This window comes from Chrysochloris asiatica, unplaced genomic scaffold (assembly GCF_000296735.1).
Source record: "Chrysochloris asiatica unplaced genomic scaffold, ChrAsi1.0 scaffold00006, whole genome shotgun sequence".
Lineage (NCBI taxonomy): Eukaryota > Metazoa > Chordata > Mammalia > Afrosoricida > Chrysochloridae > Chrysochloris > Chrysochloris asiatica.
Genome location: NW_006408524.1, coordinates 5,237,965 through 5,252,640, shown reverse-complemented (window position 1 = coordinate 5,252,640; position 14,676 = coordinate 5,237,965). Strand labels below are relative to the sequence as shown.

Sequence of the window (14,676 nt, the reverse complement as noted above, 5' to 3'; positions counted from 1 at the left end):
TGATTTTAAACCATTCAGCACCCCTTGCCCTGTTTGATTAACTCTTGGTCTATGTACAGGTTCCTGGAGAGCTCAGTGAAGTTTCTAGAATACCCATTCTTCACAATGTTATCCACAGTTTGTCATGATCCACAGTCAAAAGTCTTTGAATAGTCATTAAAACATCTTTCAGGTATTCTCTGCTTTCAGCCAAGATTCAGCGGACCTCAGCAATGATATCCTTGGTTCATGTCCTCTTCTTGAATTTCTAACAGTTCTCTTGTTGATGTACTGCTGCAGCCATATTTGAATTTTCTTCAGCAAAATGTATCTTGCATGTGATATTAATAATATTGCTGAATGACTGCTACATTGTTGGGTCATCACTCTTTGCACTGGACACAGATATGTATCACTCCCAACTGGTTAGCAAGGTAGCTGTCTTCCAAATTTCTTGACATAGATAAGTGAGCGTGTCCAGCGCTTCATCAGTTTGATGAAGAATCTCCATTTGTATTACATCAATTCCTGGAACCAATGCCTTCAGTGCAGCTTGGATTTCTTCCTCTTATACCATTACTTCTGGATCATATGCTATCCTGTTTAAATGGATGAACATCAACCATTTCTTTTTGGTACAAAGACTCTATGTATACTTTTCATCTTCTTTTGATACTTTCTGCATCATTCAACATTCTGTTCATAGACCCCTTCCTTCAGTATTGCAACCCAAGCTCGGCAATTTTTTTCTTCAGTTCTTTCATTTTAAAAAATGTTCTTCCCTTCTGGTTTTCTAACTCCAGGTCTTTGCACAGTTCATTTTAATACTTCACTTTGTCTTCTCGAGCCCTGTGAATTTCTTTTGTTCAGCTCTTTTACGTCCTCACTTCTTCCATTCACTTTAGTATTGCTATGCTGGAGACCAAGTTTGAGAGTCTATTCTGACATCCATTTTGGTCTTTACTGTCTTTTTAATGGCATTTTGCTTTCTTCCTGTATAGTGTTCTTGATGTCATCTCATAACTCTTCTTCTATCATTAGTGTCTAGCATCAAATCTGTTCTTGAGATGGTCTCTTAGTTCAGGTGGGATACATACAAGGTCATATTTTGGCTCACAAAGACTTCTTTTTTCTTCAGCTTCAGCCTAAACTTGCATATGAGCAACTGATGATCTGTTCCACAGTTGGCTCCTGACTATGTTTTTGGCTGATGACACTGAGGTTTTCTGCCATCTCTTCCCACAGATGTAGTTAATTTTATTCCTGTGTATTTCATCTGGTGGGTCCACATGTAAAGTTGCCTTTCATGTTGCTTAAAAAGGTATTTGCAATGAATAAGACAGTAGTCTTGCAAATTCTATCATGTGATCTCCAGCATCATTTCTATCACCCAGGTCATATTTTCCAACTACAAATCCTTCCTCTTTGTTTCCAACCTTTGCATCCTAACCACCAGTAATTTTCAATACTTCTTGATTACATGCTTAATCAATTCCAGACTGAAGAAGTTGGTTGAATTCCTCAGTTTCACCATCACTGGCTTTAATGGTTTGTATGTAAATGTGAATAATAGTGGTACTAGCTGGTCTTCTTTGTAGCTGTGTGGATAGTATCCTATCACAGACAGCATTATACTTCAAGACAGATCTTGACAGGTTTGTTCCGATGATGAATGTGATGTCATTCCTCTTGAATTTGTTCCTAGCCTAGTAAACCATATGATTGTCAGATTCAACATGGCCAATACCAGTCAATTTCAGGTCACTGTTGTTGCTATTAAGTGCCGTTGAGTCGGTTCCAACTCATAGCGACCCTGTATAGGGTTTCCGAGGGGCAACTGGTGAACTTGAACAGCCGACCTTGTGGTTCAAACCAACTTTGTAGTCCAGGGCATTAACCACAGCGCCACACCGGAAATCCTAATACCTAGGATATTAATCTTTAAGCATTCCATTTCATTTTTGACATAGCGACCCTGTATAGGGTTTCCGAGGGGCAACTGGTGAACTTGAACAGCCGACCTTGTGGTTCAAACCAACTTTGTAGTCCAGGGCATTAACCACAGCGCCACACCGGAAATCCTAATACCTAGGATATTAATCTTTAAGCATTCCATTTCATTTTTGACAACTCTGTTTTCCTAGATTCATACTTCTTACGTTCTATGTTCTAATTATTAATGGCTGTCTGCAGGTGCTTCTCCTCGTTTTGAGTGATGCTCCACCAGCGAATAGAGGTCCTGAATGTGTTATCAGGGTCAAGTCCACTTTGAGGATGCAGGTTTTCACCAGCTGTTTTTTGAGTGCCTTCCAAACAGAGGGGCTTACCTTTCATTACTAAATATAGCTGATAACCCTCTGCTGCTATTCATAATGTTTTCATCTTCTTGTATTATATCTGACAATGCTCCGCTGCTATTCATAAAGTTTTCAGTAGCTAAACATTCCGAAGTAATCTGCCTCTCTTCCTGGTGGGTCTTAGGCTTTGTTAGAGAGATCACCTGTTCTTAAGTCCTTTAAGTTCACAAGACCCAAATGGAACACTCAGAACAATAAATCAGCTTTTGTTATTATAAATACTTCCCCACAGCTGACTGAAACCCACAGATGCACATAGGTGATATGTTATAAAGTCCTATGTTCATCTGAATCTAGTGAATTCCAGTTTTCACCATTGACATACTGAGGATCTGTAACAATGGATCAGAGTGGTCAGTTCAGTCCATATTGGAATTGCCACTGCAGGTGTGAATCCAATATGTTGCTGTTGTGAACTGCCATTAAGTCAACCCCTACATCACGGTGACCCCCACACACAATGGAACAAAATGCTGCCTGGTCCCACGCCATCCCATGATTAATAATGGACGGAACCATTGTGATCCATAGGTTTTGCACTGGCTGATCTTTGGAAGTAGATAGCCAGGCCTTTCCTCCCAATCTTTCTTAGTCTGGAAGCTCTGATGAAACCTATTCAGCATCATAGAAACTGCCAAGCCTCCAGTGGTGACAAATTGGTGTTGGCTCTACTTGAGGAGCGTTAGCTGGAAATCAACTCCTAGGATTTTAATTCTGAGTAGCCATCTCTTATATTCTAACTAAACATTATTTCAACTGTCGTAGAGAGGAGGAATATAATATTTTTAGTTCTTTGCAAACCTTCAATATGCTCATCCTAACCCGTGACACCTAGGCACATGACATGGTGGCCAGCGTTTCAGAGCAGAGATTTGGGTTAAAAGGAATTCTGAGCACAAGGAAGCATTTTCAAAGCAACTGATAAATAATTGTCTAATTCTTCACCGATTATATTCCTTCATTGTTCTTTATAAGCCAGAACACTCTTCTTGCTCCAAAAGAGAGATCGCTAATATGGCATTCTGCTAATTGTTTTGTTTCTCTATTCTAATAAAAATTCTGACAAAGAAAAAGGAGGTTTCTTTTTATGTGATGAATGATAGGACATCTAAATCCCTATTAATGACAATCAATTTACCAGATACTCAGGGAAATGAAAATTCCTTTAATTAGTTTTTACAAAGTAAAAGGGTGGCTTCATCTTTTATTTAGATAAAAACCACCAGTGCCTGACTAGATACATTCTCATCAAACAGGGAAGGCAATGTGGGGCTGACCTTCCAAGGAGTCTCTCTTATTTCAATTCTTTATTTGCAGATTTGAAATAACGAATTTGCATAATAACACTGAACTTTCCCCACCCCCAACAATCCCTAATTGAAATGTGGTTATTATGAATGGAAATGTAAACTTTCTGCTCTACAAAGCCAAACAACAAATTCCTGCAGGGGATAGAACACCTTTCTCTCTCTCTCTCTCTCTCTCTGGTAAAGATCTCCTAGAAAGAACAAACACAGACTTCTGTTCTGTATAACTACTGAGACAAAGTAGTTGGTTCATGGGAGTAAAGAGACAAAAACTAGCTGCTGTGGAGTTGAATTGGACTCATGGCAACTCCCTGCATGTCAGAGAAGAGCTGAGCTCCATATGGTTTCCATGACTGATGAAGGAGATCACCAGACACTTCTTCAGAGGCTTGAGCCGCGAACCTTTTGGTTAGCAACTTAGCACAGTAAAAAACTGCACCACTCACCACTTAGACTCCCGAAGAGACTACGGCTGGAGATTGTACTGATCTCTAAGGGAAGCTAGAACCACTAGGTAGTATAATCCCAGTGTACTACTCAAATACTAATCCAAAGATTGGAGGCTCGAGTCCATGCAAAGGCGCTTCAGAAAAATCAAAGTCTGATGATGTACTTCTAAAGTATCAGGCATTGAAAACCCTATGGAGCAGTGCTAGTTCTACTCTGACACATGTTAGTCACCATGAGAAGGGAATGACTCACTATCAATGAAGTGGTAGCCAGAGAGCTGACAAATTCAGACCCTTTGTCACAAGAGGAATCCCAATAAACTGCAGATGGTAAAACACACGTTCCTCATTGCTACCAGGCAACACAAACAAAACTCAAAACACAAGGCTTCCTCAAAGTCCTATTGTTATCATAATCTAATGGCAGTGGGCTTTCATTGATATATGAGTTGGAGGATGCTTCTGGTTCATTTCCTGGCACCTTGCAAACAGATGTCTGTTTAAAGAAACTGAACTGAAATAAGGGCTGTTAGATGCTCTGCAAAGCGACAGGCTAAATTGTTGACACACCCAGAGAAGTGACCGAAAGGAAATACCATAAGCCTTGTTATTGGCTGTCATGGAGTTCGTCGCTGACTCTGGGTGACCCCATGCACAATGGAACACAACACTGTATGTAGGGGCCTGCACCGTCCACATGACCGGTTGTATGGTAGGCCATGAGATCCACAGAATTTGCATTGGCTGATTTTCAGAAGCAAATTCCAGAACCGATTTTTTTTAGTTTGTCTTAATCCAGAAGCTCGGCTGAAACCTGCTCACCATCATAACAAGACTGACAGATGATAGTGGCTTTACCTGAGAATCAAACCAGGTCTCAGCAGGGGAGGCAGCAGTTCTAAGCCTTGAGGAACCCCAAACTAAGTGATAAACAATACATGGGATAATTCCATTTCCTATCACTACTTTATACTAAAATGAAAGAAAATGCTTCTGATCTGGCGATTTATGTTTGCTTTGCTTTCTTCCCCTGGGTGCAGCTATTTTGATTAATATATTCAGCAGCGATAAAAAGTCTCAGTGGAAATACCATTTTTTAATACAAAGAGAACATGTGAGGCAAAATATATCATTTAATGGAGATATTAAAACCAAATACAGATCTTTTAAAAAAAATTCATTTTAAATTAATTAAAAATATATCAATATAGCAAATACATTCTCTTCATTTGTTATTAAAGCAATAAGGGAGAATAGTTGTTTAAGGGGCTTCAAAAAGATCATGCAAAAATTCTTTATCTTTCAATCCATTTTTCCACGAACTTTTAGAAGCTCTGTGGTACACAGTTGCCAAATAACAATCATCTATACCTTCCAGTTCACCAGTATTCCTGGGCTAAACAGGAAGTCCTAGGATGGGCAAATCTGCAGGCACGTTCTAGACAGTACAGGGAACTTTTACCAGAGCACCACAGATTGTTGGTTTCTGTTCTTCCTCGGGTTGGAAAAGTTAGGCAATCACCTCACTGTTGTCTCTTCCTTGAGTTTTGTGAAATAGCATTTGCCACCCCAAGGACTGGAGACTGCTGCCTCTCACTTACTATCCATGGCATGGAGATACTCCATGTGGATGGCCCCGGCCCCAGCGGTGGCGGCTGATGGAATGATGTCTGCATAGGGACTGCGCTGGCCCGCCAGCAGAGCCATCTGGTGATAGTATTCTGCTGGGCTGACTCCCGTGTGAGGGGCTAGAAAAGGAGACAAGAGTGGTAGAGTTACTAATGGAAGAAAGGCCAAGGAGAACTCCGCTGGTCATCCAATCACACCAGCACTGACGTTTACAGTCTACGATAGGACAGTGCCTTCATTCTGCTGCTGCTGCTGCCACTGAAGCCTACTGTTATTGTTGTAAAGTGCCGTCGAGTCGATTCCAACCCACAGCGACCCTGTATACGGTTTCCAAGGAGCAGCTGGTGAGCTTGAACCGCCGACTTTGCAGTTCAAACGGCTTTGCAGTCTGGCGCATTGACCCACAGCGCCACACCAGGACTCCCACTGGGTTATCTTTTATTTGAAAATAGAATTAGCTAAAAGCAATAAAAGAACTAGATTTATACAGTGTTTCACATTTGCTTAGAAAAACCATTGAGAATTCAAGAAGTCTTGGTGTGGCGCTGTGAGTTAATGTGCTGGATTGCAAAGTTGGTTTGAACCGCAAGGATGGTGGTTCAAACTTACCGGTTGCTCCTCAGAGACCGTATACAGGGTCACTATGGGTTAGAACCGACTTGACGGTACTTGACAACAACATTTCATAAAGGAACATAACTCATTCCCAGATTGCCCCTCCAACCCCAAATAAAAATTTGGTTTACCCAATCATTGTCTATTCATGTTTCTTGTTAGAGTAAACACGACAACTCAGCTAACTTTGGTATCTTTGCAGGCATACTTCAACTTCCTGAAAAGTGTCTCTGAGGGAGCTCTCAATAACACAAGGAGCCTGGTTTAGAACTGGAAAAAGGCAGCATAGCTTTACTAACAACGAGCTATCATTTTATACTGCCATTACAAAATCAAAAAGAAAATATCAGTCAGGAGCAATTTGCTGGCAAAAGTCAGCTTTATAATAATGAGGTAATAACTGATTTTCCACCTGCTAATTAGTGTATAAAAGCAGGCAGGTACTATAGTAGTTCTGAATCTAGCCACCAGATTCATGGAGATCTGGGTTCAAATCCCAGCCTCAGCACTTGCCAGCTGCATGAAGATGTTGGGAACCATGAAGAAAATAACGCATATTCAGGGCTTACTGTTGAACTGTGAGCCACTGAGTCAATGCTGTCTCCTAGAGACCCTACAGGAAGGAGGAGAACTGCCTCCTAAGGTGCCCTCGGCTGTAAGTCATTCTGGAAGCATGATGATGGTGGGTCCCACATTGCAGTCACCTTTCAGTGAGCGGCCAAGTGCTGACCACCGCGCCACCAGGACTCCTTCACAAAGTGCTCAGCACATAGTATTCAATAAGTAAAACTGGCCTTATTATGTAGAAACACAGACATTTTAACAATAGGACTATATGCGCTGTACATTAACGCCACATACTGTTTGTATCCAGCAAATGGGGTAAAGATACAGAAAAGAGAAACAATTAATGGCATTGATTTTATTTGATTGTGCAATAGCTAGGTATGAATTGTGAGGCAGAAAAAGGGAAGGCAGATTCATCAATCAGAGAATATTTATTCAGTGATCTTCCAGTGTTGAAAGGAGATAGCAGGCATGCTTTCTGATAGATTTACAAAAGGTACCACTTTGCACTGGCCCAGCTCAATTTCTGTGAGTCAGCCGTAATTCCATATCCAGTGTTAGCTTGCCCTCCCCCATCTCTCTTTCCCTCCCTGTTCACTGCCGCCTCTCTGTTAATCATCATCACTAGCTCCCAGTCCCTTCATGGAAATAGCACTCCATTGCTCCCACCGGAAAAGCAAATCCAAAACAGAAGACCTGCCTCAGTGTTACTTTAAAAATGTGAATCATAGCCAAATGACATTCATTTCTATTCAAGTATCTCCATTGCTCTAAAAGCTTGTTGCTCCAGGACAGCTAATTCCTGAAAGTACCAGTGAGTTGCTGTTTAATGAGACACTTCATGCAGCTTACCACCACACTATAACTAGCAAGTACTTATGTAGCCAACATGGACAGTGTCCGAACTCACATCAAACACACTGCTCATTGAAACCCAGTGCCTGGTATTTCTCTTTGCTTTTGAAACAAGCAACAGGCATATGCCATCTGTTGCACAGAACTCGTAGTCTGCTATCTGCAATGAATAAGGTTTATACAATCTCAAACCTCAATTCAGGTTTCAGCAGTTGTGGGGAAATGAGTGTATGTGCATGAGATGGGAATTACTTTTCCTGAATCCAAGGAACAGTATAAATATAAACCTTGGCAGTTTGGGAATACCTAGCTCCACTTAGAGAGAGTCATGTGAAAAGGATTAATTAGGAGCCTGATAGAACCAACTGAAATTTCATCCTGAGATCCTAAAATGAACATCAGGAACTATAGAATTCAAGTCTAAATTCACTTCCTTTTCCCACCGCATACCACTCCTAGTTTGCACCTGGCACAGGTCTCAGTCCTAAAGTTGAGTGGGACTCAACACTGGTATCACCTGGACCTTCTCAGAAGTGGGAAACCTCGGGACCGCCCAGACCCAGTCGAGGCAGAATCGTATTTTAACAGGGCCCAGGGGACTTGCAGGTGTGCTTGATGGTTTGGAAAGCACTGCTCTAACAGATACATGTATATACATGTGCCTCTCGTACGGATAGAAAAGAATGTCCATCCAGCACTGGACACAATCAGTTTACTATGCACACTGTGTGAACAGTGAATAGTGAACAGCGACAGGACTCATCTAAATACACCTGGAGCAGCAGAATAGCAGAGAGGGTTACGAGCAAGGATTGTGGAGCCAATGAAATGTGGCCAAATCCCTCCTGTGCAACATCCTAGTCTAAGAACAACCAGTTTGCAAATCACTCGGTCCCTCTACACATTGCTGCCTTCACTGAAGTGGAGAAAATAACACTAACTTTACCCAAGCTACCAAGCAGATGCTGTTGAATTGACGTTGCCTTAAGACAACCCCACATGTGTCAGAATAGAACTGTGTTCCACAGGGTTTTCAACAGCTGGTTTTTCTTTTTCATAAGTAGATCGCCAGATCTCTGGGTTAACTTGAACCTCCAACCTTTTGGTTAGCAGTCAAGTACATTAACCATCTGCACCACCCAGGGACTCTACCAACCCCATGTTGTTGTTTTTAGCTTCTGTTAAGTTGGGCCCCGACTCACGGAGATCCCATGTGTTACAGAGTAGAATTACTTCATAAGCTTTTCTTGGCAGTAATCTTTATGGAAGATTCTGAGGCACCATTGGGTAGGTTTGAACTGCCAACCTTTCGGCCAGCAACAGAGTATGTAACCCATTTGCACCATTAAGGAGCTCCAGTCTCAGAGAAGTTGCAGCATTGAAATGAAAGAATGCATGCCCAGCATGTATAACATGTGGCAGAGATATTCAATACACATTACATTGACTTCACACAACATCCAAAGTCAGGGAGTAGGACAAGAGGAGGCGATACCATCTCTGGAAACAGACTCTGCCTGAGACTTACCGTCAGTGGGGCTCAGCCCCCGGGCTGCTGAAATCATAGACAGGGACGGGCTGCTGTGCAGGGATCGGATGTAGTCCATGTAAGGGTTAATGTAGGGATGCGGTGGAGTGAAAGGGGACTCGGAAGCTGCAGTGGGGTTCCGGTGCGGGGAGATCCTAATGAAGGGGAGGTCCGAGTACATTGGGCTACTAGATAAGGCAGAAGGCCTGGGTAAAAAGAAAATCAGACACGAGAGGTATGCATGAGTCACATATATCGCCATAAGCAGAGGCTCTCTGAAAGAAAATTCGATTTTAAGGGAACCCAAGATGTCTTGGTGGGAGGAAGGAATACATCCATTTCCAGCATTGTTATATTAAATTCATGGTGACATAATGCAGGTAGAAAGCCACTAAGCAATTATTTAGGCCGAGAGAATTGACCTTTTGAGAAATTCCATGGAACTCTGAACACAGGAAAAGAAGAGTCAGCCTTTGGTGTCCCCCATGAGAAAAATTTCAAAACACAGGCGTTCGAGCTGAAGGTGACTGCTGTAATTACATTTTCCATTTGGCCCAACATTGAATGCTTCACTCACCATTTAAAACTTACCTCTTAACTATCCTGGCGCTGTACTGAAAAATAAAAAAAGAACGAATCCAATCCCAGATTTGTCTGGTATGGAAGTCTGACCATTCACATAACATAGCATTCGACAATAAGGGAGAAGACTAATTGCAAAAGTCTGTAAGAAACGGGAAGTTGCACAGCATCCATGGGCACACGTTACTGCTAAGGGTCCCAGAGCTGTGAGTAACAGCAGTTTAGAAGGCAGCTGTGTCTGCGCTCTGTGAGGCAGCACTGGAAGCAGCTTGTTGCTCACTCTAGCTTTTCATATGCCAGCTTCAGTGAGCAGGCAGTGATGAAGTATTCCAGGGCTCAGGATGCAGGAAAAAAACTGAGGTTGTGATTCTGGTGGTGCTGTAGGATAAGCACTGGACTGTTAACCGCTAGGTTGGCAGTTCAAACCCACCAACCGCTCCTAGAAAACCCTATACAGGGCCACTATGAGTCAGAATTAATTCAATGACAATCAAAGGCAATAACTTCATTACAATGAGCTAAGGGTAGACAGAATATAAACTTTGGGTTAATGAAAAAAAATTCTAAAACACGCCTTCTACAATTTGCTCTTGGGGGATTCCTTCCCATCCTGAAATCCCCAGGACAGCGATTTCTAGACTGGTCAGTCTGTGTAGCCACCTCACCAGCTGACTCCTGCTCTGAAAGAAAAGGTTTTGTGTGGCTAATCCAGTGAACTGAAGGGGCAGACTGAGTGCTTGTGTTCTTGGCTTTTCTCATCCGCAGAGGGAAGGACCATAAAATGGCTGTGAGAGAGACAAATCTACCAAGAACAGCAAATTCCTCTTATGCCACTGGCTTAAGAGGGAAATGAAAAGGCGGGGAGTGCATTTTCTCCTCCTGCCCCTCCCAGAGCAAACACACACTGAAGGCCTCTGGCCCCCATCACCCTGTCAGAATATAATCTTGGTAGAAGCCAGTTCCACTAAGTGCACAGCTCCCCGGCTCGGAAATAAATGAAACCAAAGATCAGATAATGAATTTTCCCTCAGTAGAAAATAAAAGAGGTTGAAATATGGGAGTTGAGGATTTTCTCACTTGCTCCTCTCGTCTTTCATTCTGAACTAACAAAATTTTTTGAAATGATGAAGAAGAAGTAAAATATGAATCTTTGTATTTTTTTTTGAACTAGATGCTACTTTTAGAATTTAGAAACCCAGATTGAAGAAAGAAAAGTCATCTCTAGAAAATAGCTATATTTTTTCAAAAAAAAAAAAACCAACCTAAGACTTTCAGGTCCTCAGAAATTAATTAAAATGTTTATATTTAAAAAGAAATAAACCTAACTTATAAATCTACCCTATTTGAGCTCTTTACCACAAAGCAAGTGGGCTCTGTGATGACGGTGAAATCATCCCCATTTAAACATCTTTGCTACTTTAGAAGGCAGAGAATGTTCAAATTCATCAATCCATTTTCTACCAGAGAGGTAAGCAATCCTTCCAATCACTGTAGATCAGCACTGGACAGTGAACCACAGGCCGGTAGTTGAAACCCACCAAATGCTCCTCAGAAACCATATACAGGGTCACTGTGAATTGGGACTGATTCGATGACACTGAACAACAATCTGAGTCAAAAGGAATTATTAAAAACACACACTGATTTGTGCAGCTATGCTGAGAGACTCGCATAGCAGAAATGAAGAGAAACAGACGTTTCAAGGAATCTAAAAGAAGACGCTTCCTAAGCAAGCCTTCTGGACATTGTTGGCTCCAAGCTGGTGATGGAGGTTTGCTTTCTGACCAATGCACTCATCTTCAGCCTCACCTTTCTGCCTGACAGTTGAGGCTTCTGTGTTGCCATGACGCTGAACAGACAAAGAGGAACGAACTTAGGATGAAAGGCTTGGAGATCTACTTTCAAATATCTATCAATGAAAGCCCTATGGATCACTACAGTTCGATCCTGTTGTGCATGGGGTCACCGTAAACTGGGGACTGAACACCACAGCACTTAACATCAGCAAGACAAGCTTTTGGGATTCTTAAAAAAACTCAGCCTGAGCAATATAAACAAAAAAGTAGTGAAGGCAATGCTGTTTCTAACTGATTTTGTCAATTTAGGCGGCAAAAAACCAAACCTATCGTTTTTTAAATTGAAGTCCAGATTTGGGGAAAGTAGTAAGAATATTCTTAGAGGTACAGATACTATTTTAAAGAGTCATGCATATGAAAACTAATCGGTATCTAGACAAACATGAAAATTATAGAGTTCAGGCTTGGACACTTACCAATTTCAAAAGAAACTAGGGGATCAGCTTGACACTGTTAACAAAAATACGTTTAAGTCTGACTTCCACATTACCGCTTTCACTTTAATTTGACCTACTCCTCCCCTAAAGTGCTCCTGAGTGCTAAAACCATGTACTGGTGGATCAAGGTTGGCAGATTAAGTCTACCTACCCAGGGATGCCTCAGATCTACCTCTGAAATATCAGCCCTTGGGAGCACTGGGTTATTTGCTGTTCTACGCTGACACACATAGGGTCACCATGAGTCAGTGTGCGTTTGTTTTGTTTCCAATTTCCCAAAAAGATAAGTAAATACCTATCAAGAGAGTTTCTGATGAATAAGGAACTTTCCACATCTTCTCTGGCAGGAATATTAGGGCTGTATTTCTCCTTTACACACTAGTAAGAAGCAACATCAGAAAAAGGTTCTTCAGGATTTAGAGACACAGACAGGAACATTTATCGCAGGTATCGTTAATATGAGGAGCCCTGGTAGTGCAGTTGGTTAAGTGTGGTTGGCTGCTAACCAAAAAGTCAGTAGTTCAAACCCACCTGCCGTTCCACAAGATAAAGATGTAGCAGTGTGTTTCTGTAGAGAATTCAGCTTTGGAAGCCTACCGGGCACTTCTAGTGTATTCTAGAGGGTTGTGTGTTGGAATCCACTCAACATCAATGTTGTTTGTTGTTGTGTGCTGTGGAGTCGGTTCCAATTCATAGCCACCCTATACAGGGTTTCCAAGGCTGTAAATATTTACAGGAGCAGAAAGCCTCATCTTTCTCCCGCAGAACAGCTGGTAGTTTCAAACTGCTGACCTTGTGGTTCGCAGACTGATTCGTAACCACTACGCTACCAGCGCTCCTTTGGACATCAATAGGTATCATTAATGTGATCAATCATAGTCATCGTGTCCCTTCTATACAGATGATTCCAAGGAGATATGGGAACACCTAATTCCAAACAGACTAGCTGGGACAGAGTTTTGGCATGAATGCAGCTAAAATCTGTGAGTTAATTAATTGGCCTAAAGAAACATATGATTGGTTCATTAAAGGCCATCGAACCCTCCCCCCCTTAGGATGTGAATAGGAAAATGTTTAGTAAGAGATGCAGCTTAGTATCAGAGCAATGATAAAGGGCAAGGGCATAGGTTCTGCACCCACCCTCTCTGTTTCCGTAAATACCCAGTGGGGGATATACCTCCCTCACAGGGTGTCTTGAGGAGTTAATGTAGGTAATTCCTGCGCACCGAGCCTTTGTTGTTGTTAGCTGCTGTCATGAGTCGATTCCCATGATGATACTATGCACATCAGAATGAGATGCTACCAGATGCCCTCCTCATGAATGGTAAGGGATTCAACCACTGTGAAACATACGGTTTTCAGTGGCTGATTTTCAGAACTGGATTACCAGGCCTGTCTTTATAGTTCATCTTAGTCCAGAAGCTCCGCTAAAATCTGTTCTGTATCACAGCAGCACACACGTGGTACATAGGGACAAGTGTTGAGGGTGGAATTCAGGTCTCCCAGATGAAGGTGAAAATGTATATAAACACACACATACCCAATTACATATCCATATAAAGCCACACACAAAATACAAGGGTAAGTAAAAAAAGTATTGCTATAAAAAATCACAGACATCATTAATAAATGTGAAGCTATTGCTTATTGATACATCCTCCATCAAGGACTACTAACTTCTGAAGATGGTGTTTCCATCCCTTCCCCACAGAATTCTGCACTGTTCAATTTATACCATATCAAAGTAGCAGTTTGGGCATCATGAAGGAGTCAAATCATATCCCTTTTAAATGTTATTTTGAGTGTTGGGGACAAAAAGTAAATCTGAAGGTGCAAAATCAGGGCTGGATGGGATAAGGTTTCCCAATGAACTTTTCACAGGTGTATCTTTTCTGGTTGTATTTTTAGTATATGTGCACCAAGAATGAACTGCAAAATACTGCTGGCTTCCTCGACATTTTCTGTCTTTGTGACTCTCTGTTCCACCCTGACCTCTTCTGGGACTATACAAAACCACCCAAACCAAACCACTGCCATCATTTTCAACTCATAGCAACTCTATAGATTATAAACCTTTATAAGAGCAGACAGTCTCATCTTTCTCCTGTGGAGCAGCTGGTAACTTTGAATTCTGACTGTCTGGTGAGCAATTCAATCCCTAACCCACTACGCCGGCAGGGCTCTTCCTGGACCTGTACAGGGGGGTTTCAATAAGTCCATGGAGAAATGGAACTAAATGACAATGGCATTTCCCCACAGACTTTTGAAGCCCCATCGTATATTTATTGGACTTGATTATTGATAGTAGATCCAAACTGCAAAGAGAAAAATCAAAACAACAAAGAAAGCTTCTGGAAAAAATACTTAAAACTGGTCCAAGAACTGCCATTCCATGTTATTTATATTATAGGAAAAGAATATGGAGCTATAAGCATTCCTGTGACCTTCCTAATTCATAAAAATTCCTATAAATTAATTCATATAAATTGCTCTCTGAGACTTAGAGATGCTTAAC

The 14,676-nt window shown here is 41.6% G+C and overlaps 1 protein-coding gene across 1 annotated transcript in view; it reads right to left on the bottom strand.

The window, feature by feature from the left end:
* The window catches only part of GLI3 (GLI family zinc finger 3), a 414,242-nt gene that overhangs the window by 118,112 nt on the left and 281,454 nt on the right, over positions 1–14,676 (bottom strand). The window contains exons 4-5 of the mRNA XM_006832110.1: positions 9,287–9,492; positions 5,694–5,840 (exon numbers count right to left, since the gene is read on the bottom strand). Coding sequence (XP_006832173.1) covers positions 5,694–5,840; positions 9,287–9,492 — 353 coding nt within the window. The remainder of the gene's footprint in view (positions 1–5,693; positions 5,841–9,286; positions 9,493–14,676) is intronic.